Consider the following 17,885-nt stretch of genomic DNA (forward strand, 5'->3'; position numbering starts at 1 on the left):
AACTTATTTGAATGTAGACTATGTGGCGCTTTTTGTTTATTCCAATCAAGACTGTATGAAAATGGCCAAATTGATAAATTGATTACACAAACAGTCAAAGCAGACCAAATGAATCGCCCCGTGTATCACGTATCATGAAATCGTCTGTCCATTGAATCATCCAAAAGATAAACATTCGGTCAGTTGAAGATGATCTACTGGATTCGGTATGGGGATGGATGCTATTTCTGGTTGCTCGTACTCATTGCAAAGCTTTTTCAACTATCTCACCGGCCGACCATGTCCCCTCTCCTCGATGTCTCCATCGCTAGCATGGGGCGACGACAGAGACCCAGTTGACAACAGCGGGTGTATAGGATCCCACATAAATGCACACAGTGTGTGCTCCCCTGATGGATGGATGTTGACCAGTTCAACCTTGCGGGCTCGTCGATCCAACGGCTCAGAGCAAAGCAAACGACGTGCCCCACTGCCCGTGCGGCTTTGACGCCAACTCCACCAGGGGGGGCACTACGACTTTCTACGAGCGAGCGTCGTCCTCGTCCCCTTCCTTCCTCCTGTCGTCGCCGCGCGCCGCAGTCGCATCTGCATCTGCATCTCGGCATCCTTCCCGGAACCTTCCCCGACCTTCCGCCGCGCGCCGGAGCTCTCCTCCTCCTCGCGGTGCTTGATTTGCTTGGACCCCAAGCTCAAACCATTCCCCCATTCCATTTGTATAGCCCAGCTCATCTCCCATCCATGCCCCCAACCACAAAACATCACTAGTCACTGTTGCTAGCGCGCCTCCGTCCGTATACGCCAAACGCCTGGGCCTGGGCCATGGCCGCCACACCGGACGAGTTCCTGCGGGCGGGGGACGCGGAGCCCTTCTCCCCGTCGCTCTTCCTCGACCTGCCGCCAACGCCGTCGCCCCCGCGCGCCCCCGCCTCCGACGACCTCGACTTCATCTCGCGCATGCTCATGGAGGAGGACATCGACGACAGGTTCTTCTACCAGTACCCCGACCACCCCGCCATCCTCTCCGCGCAGCACCGCTTCGCCCAGATCATCTCCGACTCCAACACCAACCCATCCACCGACGACTCCGCCGTCGCCAGCTCCACCTTCTCCTCCGACTCTGCTACCGCCAGATCGGCCTCCTCCTGCTCCGACTCTGCCACAAACACCGCCAAATCGACCTCCTCCTCCCACTCCGCCACCACCAACACCGCCAACTCCACCTCCTGTTCCCCCTCACCCGGCGGCTTCGGCCCCGCCAATCCCACCTGGCCTTACGAGCGAATCGATCTCTCCCAGCCCCTCCACTCCCCGCCATACATCGGCCTGGGCTTCCCCGTCGACGGTGCCAACAACCTCCTCTTTTCCGGCGTCAGCACGCCCACCTCGGGATATTTCGGGCACACTCCGGCGCTCTCCAGGGGCAACAGCAACCATTTCGTCGCCCCCGCTGGCCAGAACGGCCGCAGCACGGGCATTCAGAGCTTTGCGACATTCTCGAATAGTAGCGCCACCAAGGACGCCAAGACCTTGTCGAACAATGCCACGGCGAAGGCAGCCAAGCCGGCTACTCAGGCCGCTTGCCGAGGTGGCCCAGGCACCCCGGCCTCGGCCTTCTTCTTCACTGGCCAGACCGACGGTGACATGGACATGCTCAACATGGCGTTTCGCAAGGGCATGGAGGAGGCCAACAAGTTCTTGCCCACCAACAACACCCTCGACGCCATTTCCAACAGGCCGGCACTGCGCGACTTCACCTGTGACCAGTTGAAGAAGGAGGAGGCGGATAGACTCAGAATGTTGATGTTCAGTAATGGCCGGGGGCGCAAGAACAGGCATGGCGTGGAAGACTTGGAGGCGGAGGCTGGCCGGAGAAGCAAGCTGATGATGCCGGAACAGGAGGAATCTGGGGTAGGCGAGATGGTCGAGGAAATAATGCTTCACGGCCACGACATCATCATGAAGGGGATAGAGGATCTGCACATAGCAATGGGCACCGAGGCCGAGAAGAACCACAGGAAGGGCACCGGCAAGGCAGCGCGGGGGAGGCGGGGTGCAACCGAGGTCGACCTCCGCACCATGCTCATCCACTGTGCGCAGGCGGTGGCCACGGGCGACCACCGGGGATCGAACGAGCTACTCAGGCAGATTAAGCAACACTCGTCGCCTAAGGGGGATGCCACACAGAGGCTGGCGTATTGTTTCGCCGAGGGACTGGAAGCACGCCTTGCAGGCACGGGCAGCCATGTGTATCGGTCGCTCGTGGCCAAGAGCACCTCGGTCGGAGAGTTCCTCAGGGCCTACAAGCTCTACATGGCAGCCAGCAGTTTCAGGAAGGTGAATTTTATTTTTGTTGGCAAGATCATCATGGATGCCATGGTCGGGAAGAGCCGCTTGCACATCGTGGATTACAATGTGGAATATGGATTCCAGTGGCCAGATTTGCTACAGATGCTAGCGGAAAGGGAAGGCGGGCCGCCAGAGGTGAGGATCACTGGCATTGACGTCCCTCAGCCTGGGTTCCGCCCAGCCTTCCAGATCGAGGAGACAGGCCGTCGGCTCAGCAAATGTGCCCAAGAGTTTGGCGTGCCATTCAGGTACCATGGTATACCCGCAAAGTTGGAGACAGTCCATGCGGAGGACCTAAATATCGACCCAGATGAGGTGCTCATCGTCACCAGCCAGTGTGGTTTCAGCAACTTGATGGACGAAAGTGTTATCATGGACAGGCAGGACATCCCGAGCCCCAGAGACATGGTCCTTACCAACATTCGCAACATGCGGCCTGATGTGTTCATTGACTGCGTTGTGAATGGAACCTATAGCGCGCCTTTCTTCGTGACACGATTCCGGGAGGCACTCTTCACCTATTCGGCGCAATTCGACATGCTGGATGCGACCATCCCCCGTGACAATGACGACCGGCTGCTCATCGAGCGGGATATCTTCGGGCCATGTGCCCTGAATGTCATTGCCTGCGAGGGTGCAGATCGGGTGGATCGGCCTGAGACTTATAAGCAATGGCAGGTGCGGGGCCACCGGGCTGGGCTGAGGCAGGTGCCATTGAGCTCGGCTGTTGTTAAGCTTGTGAAGGATAAGGTTAAGAGCCTCTACCACAAGGACTTTCTCATCGACGTGGATAACCGTTGGTTGCTGCAGGGGTGGAAAGGGCGGGTACTCTATGCCATGTCGACATGGGTAGCTGGTGACCATGATATCTCCAAATTTTAGATGCTTTTCTTCACTTCATTTCAGAGTGCAGATAAAGAAGGTAATGGTGTTTAACCCACGCCCATGCTATTACGAAACCAACAGAAATCTTGCCCCGGCAGATTTGGTTCATTACAGGATGGCTTGGACAGAGGGCGAAACTTTTATGGTAGAAATAAGTAGGGACGCAGAGTAGTGTCTTGTAATGTTTAGATGCTTAGAGATGCACAGGATTTAGGTGTAGTTGCGGACATGCTGCGTAGCTGCGATAATGCACAACGAAATGAGAACCCTGATCTTCCTTTCCTAGTGTATGGCTGTATGCTCTGTCTCTTGTAGCTGACAAGCAATTTAACAGATCACAGCACTTGATTTTATGCTTTGTGTCTTATGAACTTCAGTTTCTGTTGTATCATCAAATTTCTTTGTGGAAGGTAAAACAGACGCTTGATTGAGCAATAAAGTTGCATTGGTTGCTCACATTGTTTGATCCGTGCATCTTTTCCATATGCGATTTGTGTGTATGCATGATTGAAGATGTTTCCCACAGGTTTCTGTTTGTGGTAGATAATTTTCTTCAGCGTCACCATTTGTATGTTTAAAGCTAAAATGTGTTAAAGAAGATGGGGGGCAGCCGTGGAGAACCCTGGTTTCCCAAAGTTTTGATTTGTTAAAGATGTGTGCCTTATGTCTTCACTTTCTGTTTGTACTATCATCAAATTGTTGGAGAAGCTTTCCTTGTGCCTGGGAAGGGTAAACATATGTTGATTGAGCAATAAAGTTGCAATGGTTACTCAGTGTTCTGTGTGTGCATTTCTTGTGTGTGTGTGTGTGTCTGATTTGTGTGCATGCATGATTGAGGATGTTCCTCTCAGGTTTCAGTTTTTTTAGGAAGACAGCAGGTTTTCCTATTGCATATTTTTACTAATTTTATTTAATAAAAAGAGTGAGCTGTACGTAGAGGAAGCAGAAGAAAGCTTAATTTTCCTCTTAGCTCTGTGATGAATAAGCAAGCCACTCCATTTCCAGTTTGAATGTCCTTGTACAAGGGTAGGATTTGGTTGGAGGCCTTGGAAGATGAAGTTATTCTTCCCTGTTTTCCAAACAGCCCATGCAGCTAGAATTAGTATGATTTCCATGAAGAAGGGCCACTTCAGCTTCTACTTTAAAACTGACAGCAGGTTCCTCTCAGGTTTCACTTTTTCTCTAGCTAGAATTACTACGGTTTTCAACCATTTATGTATGTTTTTTTATTACAGCTAAAAGGGGTCAGAAGATGCTCCTACTAATACGTCATATGAAGTTGACACCGATGATGTCTTGTGAAGAAATCCGTGATCATACAACTTCATCCAAGTTGGCAATGATACACAAATACAGTTATCGACGATGACAGCTGACAAGAAGTCCATGGGTTAAACGAAAAGCTGAGAAGAAGTCCATGGGTTAAAGTCCGTTAACTATATTGTTGGTTAATCATTGGTCAATTTCTAGTTCCCGAAAGCAAGCTCTCAGTCTCCGGGGTAATTAAACTTAAACTTATGGTGATATGGTCAGAGGTTAGATAGATGCTCATTGCTTTGTGTGGGTTATTTATGTGCTTTGCAGGTTTGAGTTGCCACTTATTTTAAGTCAGATGCGCGTAGCGGTGGAAACACACCGGACTAAGCATGGATAGCTTTGTTACGAGGCTAACCCACGATCGGTTGGAGTAGGTAGAGCAGTTTGGTCCATCTCTCGCCATGACTTTTGAAGCATCATCACGTTAAGTAGTGATTGATTTAAGCGCTATTATATTTCTTTACAGAGGGAGTACTCCGCAGGGTTCCTGATTCAGAATCAGAGGTATGCAACCAAGTCAAAATTGTAGTACTACGAAGAGACCAGGGTTCAGTTATGTGTTTATGTGTTTCAGATAAGAATATAAGATAAACTAGGAGTTTCCCTCAAAAAGGAAAAGGACAAAAGAGTTATTCAGAGTTCGATGTGTGCATTTTTTTGCCTCTGATTTGTGTGCATGCATGATTTAGGATGTTGCTCTCAGGTTTCTGTTTTCATTATCTTTTTGAGGAAGACAGTAGGTTTCTCTATTGCATATTTTTATTAGTTCCAAAATAAAGAAAGTTGTATTTACACAGAGAGAGAAAGCAGAAGAAGAAAGCTAATACTGCATGGCTGCCAGCCTCCTAGGCCGGTTTGCAGTACAAGAGATCAAATGAATGGCTCCACTTATCTCTGTGAATAAGCAAGCCACTCCATTTCCACTTTGAATCTCCTTGTACATGGGTAGAGATTTGGTTGGAGGCCTTCCAAGATGAAGTCATTCCTTGTTTTCCAAAAATGGACATGTAGCTAGAATTATTTTTTTAACCCTCAAAAAGATAAAAGCTAGAATTATGATTTCCATGGTTTCTGCTTTAAAACTGATAGTAGGCTCCTCTCATGTTTCAATTTCTGTGAGATAACCTTCTTGTAGCTATAGGTTAGTTTACAGCTAGAATTGTGATTTTCAACCATTTGTTATATATTTACAGCTAAAAGAGGTGAGAAGATGCTCCTACATCATATGAAGCTGACACAGATGATGACTTGTGAAGAAATCCGTGATGATATAATCTTTTATCCAAGTTCGCAGCAATAAATAAACAGTTGCTGACGATGCCGACTGAGAAGAAGTCGATGTGTTAAAAAAGAAACCGAGAAGAGGTCCAAAGATTAGAATCTGGTACTCCTGTTGGAAATATGCCCTAGAGGCAATAATAAAAGCATTATTATTATATTTCCTTGTTCATGATAATTGTCTTTATTCATGCTATAATTGTGTTATCCGGAAATCGTAATACATGTGTGAATAATAGACACCAACATGTCCCTAGTAAGCCTCTAGTTGACTAGCTCGTTGATCAACAGATAGTCATGGTTTCCTGACTATGGACATTGGATGTCATTGATAACGAGATCACATCATTAGGTGAATGATGTGATGGACAAGACCCAATCCTAAACATATCACAAGATCGTATAGTTCGTTTGCTAGAGTTTTACAATGTCAAGTATCTTTTCCTTAGACCATGAGATCGTGTAACTCCCGGATACCGTAGGAGTGCTTTGGGTGTGCCAAACGTCACAACGTAACTAGGTGACTATAAAGGTATACTACGGGTATCTCTGAAAGTGTCTGTTGGGTTGACACGGATCAAGACTGGGATTTGTCACTCCATATGACGGAGAGGTATCACTGGGCCCACTCGGTAATGCATCATCATAATGAGCTCAAAGTGACCAAGTGTCTGGTCACGGGATCATGCATTATGGTACGAGTAAAGTGACTTGCCGGTAACGAGATTGAACGAGGTATTGGGATACCGACGATCGAATCTCGGGCAAGTAACATACCGATTGACAAAGGGAATTGTATACGGGGTTGCTTGAATCCTCGACATCGTGGTTCATCCGATGAGATCATCGAGGAGCATGTGGGAGCCTACATGGGTATCCAGATTCCGCTGTTGGTTATTGACCGGAGAGCGATCTCGGTCATGTCTACATGTCTCCCGAACCCGTAGGGTCTACACACTTAAGATTCGGTGACGCTAGGGTTGTAGGGATATGTATATGCAGTAACCCGAATGTTGTTCAGAGTCCCGGATGAGATCCCGGACATCACGAGGAGTTCCGGAATGGTCCGGAGGTAAAGATTTATATATGGGAAGTCCTGTTTCGGCCATCGGGACAAGTTTCGGGGTCATCGGTATTGTACCGGGACCACCGGAAGGGTCCCGGGGGTCCACCGGGTGGGGCCACCTGTCCCGGAGGGCCACATGAGCTGTAGGGGTGCGCCTTGGCCTACATGGGCCAAGGGCACCAGCCCCAAGAGGCCCATGTGCCTAGGGTTTCAAGGAGGAAGAGTCCTAGGAGGGGAAGGCACCTCCTAGGTGCCTTGGGGAGGAGGGATTCCTCCCCTTGGCCGCACCACCCTAGGAGATTAGATCTCCTAGGGCCGGAGCCCCCCCCTTGGCCCTCCTATATATAGTGGGGAGATGGAGGACTTCTTACCAAGATCTTTGGTGCCTCCCTCTCCCTCTCCAACACCTCCTCCTCCTCCATAGTGCTTGGCGAAGCCCTGCCGGAGTACTGCAGCTCCATCACCACCACGCCGTCGTGCTGCTGCTGGAGCCATCTTCCTCAACCTCTCCTTTCCCCTTGCTGGATCAATAAGAAGGAGACGTCGCTGCTCCGTACGTGTGTTGAACGCGGAGGTGCCGTCCGTTCAGCGCTAGGTCTTCGGTGATTTGGATCACGTCGTGTACGACTTCCTCATCCCCGTTCTTTGAACGCTTCCACTCGCGATCTACAAGGTACGTAGATGCATCCAATCACTCGTTGCTAGATGAACTCATAGATGGATCTTGGTGAAACCGTAGGAATTTTTTTGTTTTCTGCAACGTTCCCCAACAGTGGCATCATGAGTTAGGTCTATGCGTAGTTCTCTTGCACGAGTAGAACACAATTTGTTGTGGGCGTTGATGTTGTCAACTTTCTTGCCGCTACTAGTCTTATCTTGCTTCAACGGTATTGTGGGATGAAGCGGCCCGGACCAACCTTACACGTACGCTTACGTGAGACCGGTTCCAACGACTAACATGCACAAGTTGCATAAGGTGGCTGGCGGGTGTCTGTCTCTCCTACTTTAGTTGGAGCGGATTCGATGAAAAGGGTCCTTATGAAGGGTAAATAGAAGTTGACAAATCACGTTGTGGCTTTCACGTAGGTAAGAAAACGTTCTTGCTAGAACCCTACTTCAGCCACGTAAAACTTGCAACAACAATTAGAGGACGTCTAACTTGTTTTTGCAGCAAGTGCTTTGTGATATGATATGGCCAAAGTTGTGATGAATGATGAATGATCTATATGTGATGTATGAGATATTCATGCTATTGTAATAGGAATCACGACTTGCATGTCGATGAGTATGACAACCGGCAGGAGCCATAGGAGTTGTCTATATTTTTGTATGACCTGCGTGTCATTGAGAAACGCCATGTAAATTACTTTACTTTATTGCTAAACGCGTAGCCATAGTAGTAGAAGTAATAGTTGGCGAGCAACTTCATGGAGACACGATGATGGAGATCATGATGATAAAGATCATGGTGTCAAGCCGGCGACAGGATGATCATGGAGCCCCAAGATGGAGATCAAAGGAGCTATGTGATATTGGCCATATCATGTCACTATTATTATTTGATTGCATGTGATGTTAATCATGTTTTGTACATCTTGTTTACTTAGAACGACGGTAGTAAATAAGATGATCCCTCATAATAATTTCAAGAAAGTGTTTCCCTAACTGTGCACCGTTGCGACAGTTCGTTGTTTCAAAGCACCACGTGATGATCGGGTGTTTGATTCAGACATTCACATACAACGGGTGTAAGACAGATTTACACATGCAAACAATTAGGTTGACTTGACGAGCCTAGCATGTACAGACATGGCCTCGGAACACAGAAGACCGAAAGGTCGAGCATGAGTCGTATAGAAGATACGATCAACATGAAGATGTTCACCGATGTTAACTAGACCATCTCACGTGATGATCGGACACGGCCTAGTCAACTCGGATCATGTTATACTTAGATGACTGGAGGGATGTCTATCTAAGTGGGAGTTCATTGAATAATTTGCTTAGATGAACTTTATTATCATGAACTTAGTCTAAAATCTTTACAATATGTCTTGTAGATCAAATGGCCAACGTAGTCCTCAACTTCAACGCGTTCCTAGAGAAAACCAAGCTGAAAGACGATGGCAGCAACTATACGGACTAGGTCCGGAACCTGAGGATCATCCTCATAGCTGCCAAGAAAGAATATGTCCTACAAGCACCGCTAGGTGACCCACCCGTTCCACAGAACCAAGACGTTATGAACGCTTGGCAGACACGTGCTGATGACTACTCCCTCGTTCAGTGCGGCATACTTTACAGCTTAGAGCCGGGACTCCAAAAGCGTTTTGAGAGACATGGAGCATATGAGATGTTCGAAGAGCTGAAAATGGTTTTTCAAGCTCATGCCCGGGTCGAGAGATATGAAGTCTCCGACAAATTCTTCAGCTGTAAGATGGAGGAAAATAGTTTTGCCAGTGAGCACATACTCACTATGTTTGGGTTACATAACCGCTTGACTCAGCTGGGAGTTAATCTCCCGGATGATGCGGTCATTGACAGAATCCTCCAGTTGCTTCCACCAAGCTACAAGAGCTTTGTGATGAACTTCAATATGAAGGGGATGGAAAAGACCATTCCTGAGTTATTTTCAATGCTGAAATCAGCAGAGGTAGAAGTCAAGAAGGAACATCAAGTGTTGATGGTGAATAAAACCGCTAAGTTCAAGAAGGGCAAGGGTAAAAAGAACTTCAAGAAGGATGGCAAGGTAGTTGCCACGCCCGGCAAGCAAGCTGCCGGGAAGAAGCCAAAGAATGGACCCAAGCCCGAGACTGAGTGCTTTTATTGCAAGGGAAGTGGTCACTGGAAGCGGAACTGCCCCAAATACTTAGCGGACAAGAAGGCCGGCAAAACAAAAGGTATATGTGATATACATGTAATTGATGTGTACCTTACCAGTATCCGTAGTAGCTCCTGGGTATTTGATACCGGTGCAGTTGCTCACATTTGTAACTCAAAGCAGGGGCTGCGGAATAAGCGGAGATTGGCAAAGGACGAGGTGACGTTGCGCGTCGGGAATGGTTCCAAGGTCAATGTGATCGCCGTCGGCACGCTACCTCTACATTTACCTTCGAGATTAGTATTAAACCTTAATAATTGTTATTTAGTGCCAGCTTTGAGCATGAACATTGTATTGGGATCTCGTTTAATTCGAGATGGCTACTCATTTAAATCTGAGAATAATGGTTGTTCTATTTATATGAGAGATATATTTTATGGTCATGCTCCGATGGTGAATGGTTTATTCTTAATGAATCTCGAGCGTAATGCTACACATGTTCATAGTGTGAGTGCCAAAAGATGTAAGGTTGATAATGATAGTCCCACATACTTGTGGCACTGCCGCCTTGGTCACATAGGTGTCAAACGCATGAAGAAGCTCCATGCAGATGGACTTTTAGAGTCTCTTGATTATGAATCATTTGACACGTGCGAACCATGCCTCATGGGTAAAATGACCAAGACTCCGTTCTCAGGAACAATGGAGCGAGCAACCAACTTATTGGAAATCATACATACTGATGTGTGCGGTCCAATGAGTGTTGAGGCTCGCGGTGGCTATCGTTATGTTCTCACCCTCACTGATGATTTGAGTAGATATGGGTATGTCTACTTAATGAAACACAAGTCTGAAACCTTTGAAAAGTTCAAAGAATTTCAGAGTGAGGTTGAGAATCAACGTGACAGGAAAATCAAGTTTTTGCGATCAGATCGTGGAGGAGAATACTTGAGTCACGAATTTGGCACACACTTAAGGAAATGTGGAATAGTTTCACAACTCACGCCGCCTGGAACACCTCAGCGTAATGGTGTGTCCGAACGTCGTAATCGCACTCTATTAGATATGGTGCGATCTATGATGTCTCTTACCGATTTACCGCTTTCTTTTTGGGGCTATGCTTTAGAGACTGCCGCATTCACTTTAAATAGGGCTCCGTCGAAATCCGTTGAGACGGCACCGTATGAATTATGGTTTGGGAAGAAACCTAAGCTGTCGTTTCTAAAAGTTTGGGGATGCGATGCTTATGTCAAGAAACTTCAACCTGAAAAGCTCGAACCCAAGTCGGAGAAATGCGTCTTCATAGGATACCCTAAAGAAACTATTGGGTATACCTTCTACCTCAGATCCGAAGGCAAGATCTTTGTTGCCAAGAATGGATCCTTTCTAGAGAAGGAGTTTCTCTCGAAAGAAGTAAGTGGGAGGAAAGTAGAACTTGATGAAGTATTACCTCTTGAACCGAAAAATGGCGCAACTCAAGAAAATGTTCCTGAGGTGCCTGCACTGACTAGAGAGGAAGTTAATGATGATGATCAAGATACTTCTGATCAAGCTCCTACTGAAATTCGAAGGTCCACAAGGACACGTTCCGCACCAGAATGGTACGGCAACCCTGTCTTGGAAATCATGTTGTTAGACAACGGTGAACCTTCGAACTATGAAGAAGCGATGGCGGGCCCGGATTCCGACAAATGGCTAGAAGCCATGAAATCCGAGATAGGATCCATGTATGAAAACGAAGTATGGACTTTGACTGACTTGCCCCTTGAGCGGCGAGCCATAGAAAATAAATGGATCTTTAAGAAGAAGACAGACGCGGATGGTAATGTGACCATCTATAAAGCTCGCCTTGTCGCTAAGGGTTATCGACAAGTTCAAGGGGTTGACTACGATGAGACTTTCTCACCGGTAGCGAAGCTGAAGTCCGTCCGAATCATGTTAGCAATTGCCGCATTTTATGATTATGAAATATGGTAGATGGACGTCAAAACGGCATTCCTTAATGGTTTCCTTAAGGAAGAATTGTATATGATGCAGCCGGAAGGTTTTGTCGATCCTAAGAATGCTGACAAGGTGTGCAAGCTCCAACGCTCGATTTATGGGCTGGTGCAAGCATCTCGGAGTTGGAACATTCGCTTTGATGAGATGATCAAAGCGTTTGGGTTTACACAGACTTATGGAGAAGTCTGTGTTTACAAGAAAGTGAGTGGGAGCTCTGTAGCATTTCTCATATTATATGTAGATGACATACTTTTGATGGGAAATGATATAGAACTCTTGGACAGCATTAAGGCCTACTTGAATAAGAGTTTTTCAATGAAGGACCTTGAAGAAGCTGCATATATATTAGGCATCAAGATCTATAGAGATAGATCAAGACGCCTCATAGGTCTTTCACAAAGCACATACCTTGATAAGATATTGAAGAAGTTCAATATGGATCAGTCTAAGAAGGGGTTCTTGCCTGTGTTGCAAGGTGTGAAATTGAGCTCAGCTCAATGTCCGACCACGGCAGAAGATATAGAAGAGATGAGTGTCACCCCCTATGCCTCAGCCATAGGTTCTATTATGTATGCCATGCTGTGTACCAGACCTGATGTAAACCTTGCCGTAAGTTTGGTAGGAAGGTACCAAAGTAATCCCGGCAAGGAACACTGGACTGCGGTCAAGAATATCCTGAAGTACCTGAAAAGGACTAAGGAAATGTTTCTCGTTTATGGAGGTGACGAAGAGCTCGTCGTAAAGGGTTACGTCGACGCTAGCTTCGACACAGATCTGGATGACTCTAAGTCACAAACCGGATACGTGTATATTTTGAATGGTGGGGCAGTAAGCTGGTGCAGTTGCAAGCAGAGCGTCGTGACGGGATCTACATGTGAAGCGGAGTACATGGCAGCCTCGGAGGCAGCACATGAAGCAATTTGGGTGAAGGAGTTCATCACCGACCTAGGAGTCATACCCAATGCGTCGGGGCCGATCAAGCTCTTCTGTGACAACACTGGAGCTATTGCTCTTGCCAAGGAGCCCAGGTTTCACAAGAAGACAAGGCACATCAAGCGTCGTTTCAACTCCATTCGTGAAAATGTTCAAGATGGAGACATAGAGATTTGTAAAGTACATACGGACCTGAATGTAGCAGATCCGTTGACTAAACCTCTCCCTAGAGCAAAACATGATCAACACCAGAATTCCATGGGTGTTCGATTCATCACAATGTAACTAGATTATTGACTCTAGTGCAAGTGGGAGACTGTTGGAAATATGCCCTAGAGGCAATAATAAAAGCATTATTATTATATTTCCTTGTTCATGATAATTGTCTTTATTCATGCTATAATTGTGTTATCCGGAAATCGTAATACATGTGTGAATAATAGACACTAACATGTCCCTAGTAAGCCTCTAGTTGACTAGCTCGTTGATCAACAGATAGTCATGGTTTCCTGACTATGGACATTGGATGTCATTGATAACGAGATCACATCATTAGGAGAATGATGTGATGGACAAGACCCAATCCTAAACATAGCACAAGATCGTATAGTTCGTTTGCTAGAGTTTTACAATGTCAAGTATCTTTTCCTTAGACCATGAGATCGTGTAACTCCTGGATACCGTAGGAGTGCTTTGGGTGTGCCAAACGTCACAACGTAACTGGGTGACTATAAAGGTATACTACGGGTATCTCCGAAAGTGTCTGTTGGGTTGACACGGATCAAGACTGGGATTTGTCACTCCATATGACGGAGAGGTATCACTGGGCCCACTCGGTAATGCATCATCATAATGAACTCAAAGTGACCAAGTGTCTGGTCACGGGATCATGCATTACGGTACGAGTAAATTGACTTGCCGGTAACGAGATTGAACGAGGTATTGGGATACCGACGATCGAATCTCGGGCAAGTAACATACCGATTGACAAAGGGAATTGTATACGGGGTTGCTTGAATCCTCGACATCGTGGTTTATCCGATGAGATCATCGAGGAGCATGTGGGAGCCTACATGGGTATCCAGATCCCGCTGTTGGTTATTGACCGGAGAGCGATCTCGGTCATGTCTACATGTCTCCCGAACCCGTAGGGTCTACACACTTAAGGTTCGGTGACGCTAGGGTTGTAGGGATATGTATATGCAGTAACCCGAATGTTGTTCGGAGTCCCGGATGAGATCCCGAACGTCACCAGGAGTTCCGGAATGGTCCGGAGGTAAAGATTTATATATGGGAAGTCCTGTTTCGGCCATCGGGACAAGTTTCGGGGTCATCGGTATTGTACCGGGACCACCGGAAGGGTCCGGGGGTCCACCGGGTGGGGCCACCTGTCCCGGGGGGCCACATGGGCTGTAGGGGGTGCGCCTTGGCCTACATGGGCCAAGGGCACCAGCCCCAAGAGGCCCATGCGCCTAGGGTTTCAAGGAGGAAGAGTCCTAGGAGGGGAAGGCACCTCCTAGGTGCCTTGGGGAGGAGGGATTCCTCCCCTTGGCCGCACCACCCTAGGAGATTAGATCTCCTAGGGCCGGCGCCCTCCCCCCCCTTGGCCCTCCTATATATAGTGGGGAGATGGAGGACTTCTTACCAAGATCTTTGGTGCCTCCCTCTCCCTCTCCAACACCTCCTCCTCCTCCATAGTGCTTGGCGAAGCCCTGCCGGAGTACTGCAGCTCCATCACCACCACGCCGTCGTGCTGCTGCTGGAGCCATCTTCCTCAACCTCTCCTTTCCCCTTGCTGGATCAAGAAAAAGGAGACGTCGCTGCTCCGTACGTGTGTTGAACGCGGAGATGCCATCCGTTCGGCGCTAGATCTTCGGTGATTTGGATCACGTCGTGTACGACTTCCTCATCCCCGTTCTTTGAACGCTTCCGCTCGCGATCTACAAGGTACGTAGATGCATCCAATCACTCGTTGCTAGATGAACTCATAGATGGATCTTGGTGAAACCGTAAGAAAATTTTTGTTTTCTGCAACGTTTCGCAACAACTCTCTCTGTAAACTAATATAAGAGCGTTTAGATCACTACTTATATTAGTTTATGGAGGGAGTATATGTTAGTTATTCGTTGGTCAATTTGTGAACGCATCAGAGGTTAGATAGCAGTGTAGGGAGTAATTAAACTTGTGGTCAGAGGTTAGATAGATGCTCATTGCTCGTGTTGGTCAATCTGTGCTTTTGCAGGCTTGAGTTGCCACTTATTTTAAGTCCATGCGCGTAGAGGGGGAAACACGCCGCACTAAGCATCTCTCGGTAACTAACTTTGTTCCAAAGCTAACTATCCGATGTCCTCTAATAAGTAGGTAAGAGCAGTTTAGTCCATCTCCATCCATCTCTGGCTATGACTTTTGAAGCATCATGTTTACATGTACGGAAGCATATGCAACCGAGTCAAAATTGTAGTGCTACCTCCCAACAGAATTGTTGTTGGGAGTATGCATTTGAGGCTGGATGCAAAGATAGATATGATCCCGGGGAACGCGGGGACGGTCAATGCCCATCACATACGTACTCTGCTTTGCTTGCTAGGGTTGGGTTGGTGCACCTGCACTGCACTGCACGGGCCAGCTTCATTCATTTTGCTGTCCTCCATTTCTCATCTCACCGGCTCCTTCCTGGAACCTTCGCTCCTCCATGGTCATGCTTCCATTCCATCCCATCCTTTTAAAGAAGAAGAAAAGCAGCGGGGTAATGTTCAACGCAGCATTAGATAGCTACTCTACTCTACTCCAGTGTCAACTACTTACCAGCCAGAAGCGCAATGGCCGCCACGCCGGAGGAGTTCCTGGGGCAGCAGGGTTTCCTTGCGCGCCTCGAGCCGCCGTCCCCGTCCCTCTTCCTCGACCTGCCGCCCACGCCCCGCGACGACGACGGCCACTCCTCCTTCGACGACATGGTGCTCCCCTACATCTCGCGCCTGCTCATGGAGGAGGGCACGGAGGACCACCTCTTCTACCTCTACCCCAACCACCCCGCCGTCCTGCGCGCGCAGCAGCCCTTCGCGCAGATCCTCGTCGACCTCGCCGACAGCGCCAGCGCCAGCGGCTCCACCTCCTCGCCCTCCTCCTCTTCCGACGCAACTGCCTCCACCACCCCCAGCACCGCAACTGCTTCGGCATCGGCATCGGCATCGCCCGACGACGCACCAGTCCAGATCTCACGGCCGCCCTACACCGACGTCAACGGCCATGCCTCCGCCTCCCCGGACAATCACAGCCCAGGGCTCCTCAACGGCGACGAGATGGCCAAAAGGCCGAGCTCTGACTTGTTCAATCACTTGTTGCCCCGCGACGAGGACATGCTCAACCTGGCCTTCCTCAAAGGCATGGAGGAGGCTAGCAAGTTCTTGCCGCCCGACATCACCCTGTCCATCAACGAGGGGACAGTGGTGGGAGGCGGGAATGCTGTCAGCCTCAACAACAAGAAGAGGGCCGCACTGGCACTGGAGCCGGATGTGGGCAGGCCCAGCAAATTGATGATGCCGGAGCAGGAGGAACGCAAGATGTTTGACGAAATGATGTTCCAGGAACACGAGATATGCATGAAGGGGACTCAGAACCTGACCGCCGCAGTGGACGGCGAGCCCGGGAAGAACAGCCGGAAGAACGGCCGGTCGAGAAAGGCCGTGGATGACAGTGAGATGGTGGACCTGCACACGCTGCTGCTCAACTGCGCTCAGGCGCTGTCCACGGACAACCGCCAGAGCGCCATTGAGCTGCTGAAGCGAATCAGGCAGCATTCGTCCCCGAAGGGGGATGCAGGGCAAAGGCTGGCGCATTATTTCGCCAATGGGCTGGAGGCACGGCTGGCGGGTAGGGGGAGCGAGCTTTACCAGTCACTCCTACTAAGCCGCATCTCGGTAGCCGACTTCCTCAAGGCCAACCAGCTTTACATGGCGGCTTGCTGCTGCAAGAAGGTGGCGTACATCTTCGCCGACAAGACCATCTGCAATGCTGTGGCAGGTAAGAGACGGTTGCACATTGTGGACTATGGTCTGAATCAAGGGCTCCAGTGGCCGGGTTTGCTACGCATGCTCGCGGCTAGAGAAGGCGGGCCGCCGGAGGTGAGGATCACCGGCATTGACCTCCCTCAACCTGGGTTCCACGGAGCCTACCACATCGAGGAGACGGGGCGCAGGCTCAGCAACTTCGCCCGCATGTTCGGCGTGCCGTTTAAGTTCCGTGGTATCCCAGCAAAGCGGGAGACTGTCCGGCCGGAGGACCTGAACATCGACCGGGACGAGGTGCTTGTGGTGATCAGTCTTTGTCACTTCAGGCACCTGATGGACGAAAGCCTCGGCTTTGATGGTCCAAGCCCTAGGGATCAGGTCCTCAACAACATCAGGAAGATGCGTCCAGATGTGTTCATACATGGCATCATGAATGGCTCATACGGTGCTACATCCTTTCTGACACGGTTCCGCGAGGCACTGTTCCATTACTCGGCCCAGTTCGACCTGCTGGACACAACCGCCCCCCGGGACAACGAAGGGCGTCTGCTGCTCGAGCGCGACATCTTCGGCCGGTCTTGCCTGAATGTCCTAGCATGTGAAGGTGCGGACCGGGTGGAGCGCCCTGAGACGTACAAGCAGTGGCAGCTCCGGAACCACCGGGCTGGGCTGAGGCAGCTGCCGTTGAATCCAGAGGTTGTTAAGCTTGTGCTGGACAAGGTCAAGGACAACTACCACAGGAACTTTGTTGTTGATGCGGATCAGCGGTGGTTGCTACACAGGTGGAAGGGGCGTGTGCTCTACGCCTGGTCATCATGGATTGCAGCTGATGCCACCTAGCTTGTTTTCTCAATCTAATGTCTGATTATAGACATAGATAGATAGATATATCCACGCTTATATAGTGCTGGTACATCTCTTGTACGTACCTGACAAGCAATTCCACATATTACATGCGTTAAATTGTTTGTGTTAAGGATGTGTGGCTTCTAAACTTCAGTTGCTGCTGTATCATCAAATTGATAGATAAGCTTTCCTTGCTTGGGAAGAGTAATATTAGATGCTAGTTGAGCAATAAAGTTGCACTGGTGACTTACATCGTTTGGTTCGTGCATCTTTTGCTGACTGTGTTTTTTTTTGTGTGTGTGTGTGGACGATTGAAGATGTTTCCACAAGTTTCAGTTTCTTGCTAGATACTGTCTACGTCATATGAAGCTGACACTGAAGGTGT

General features: G+C 48.8%; 2 protein-coding genes across 2 annotated transcripts; both read left to right on the top strand.

The window, feature by feature from the left end:
- The first annotated feature begins 502 nt into the window (after positions 1-502).
- On the top strand, positions 503-3,584 carry LOC125551279 (scarecrow-like protein 34). The gene has a single exon (XM_048714455.1). It carries the CDS (start codon positions 820-822, stop codon positions 3,226-3,228), a length of 2,409 nt encoding a protein of 802 aa, XP_048570412.1. The 5' UTR covers positions 503-819; the 3' UTR covers positions 3,229-3,584.
- An 11,566-nt stretch (positions 3,585-15,150) lies between these two features.
- LOC125551280 (scarecrow-like protein 14) lies at positions 15,151-17,757 on the top strand. The gene has a single exon (XM_048714456.1). It carries the CDS (start codon positions 15,467-15,469, stop codon positions 17,492-17,494), a length of 2,028 nt encoding a protein of 675 aa, XP_048570413.1. The 5' UTR covers positions 15,151-15,466; the 3' UTR covers positions 17,495-17,757.
- Positions 17,758-17,885: the final 128 nt, after the last annotated feature.

Source organism: Triticum urartu, chromosome 4 (genome assembly GCF_003073215.2).
Source record: "Triticum urartu cultivar G1812 chromosome 4, Tu2.1, whole genome shotgun sequence".
Taxonomy (NCBI): domain Eukaryota; kingdom Viridiplantae; phylum Streptophyta; class Magnoliopsida; order Poales; family Poaceae; genus Triticum; species Triticum urartu.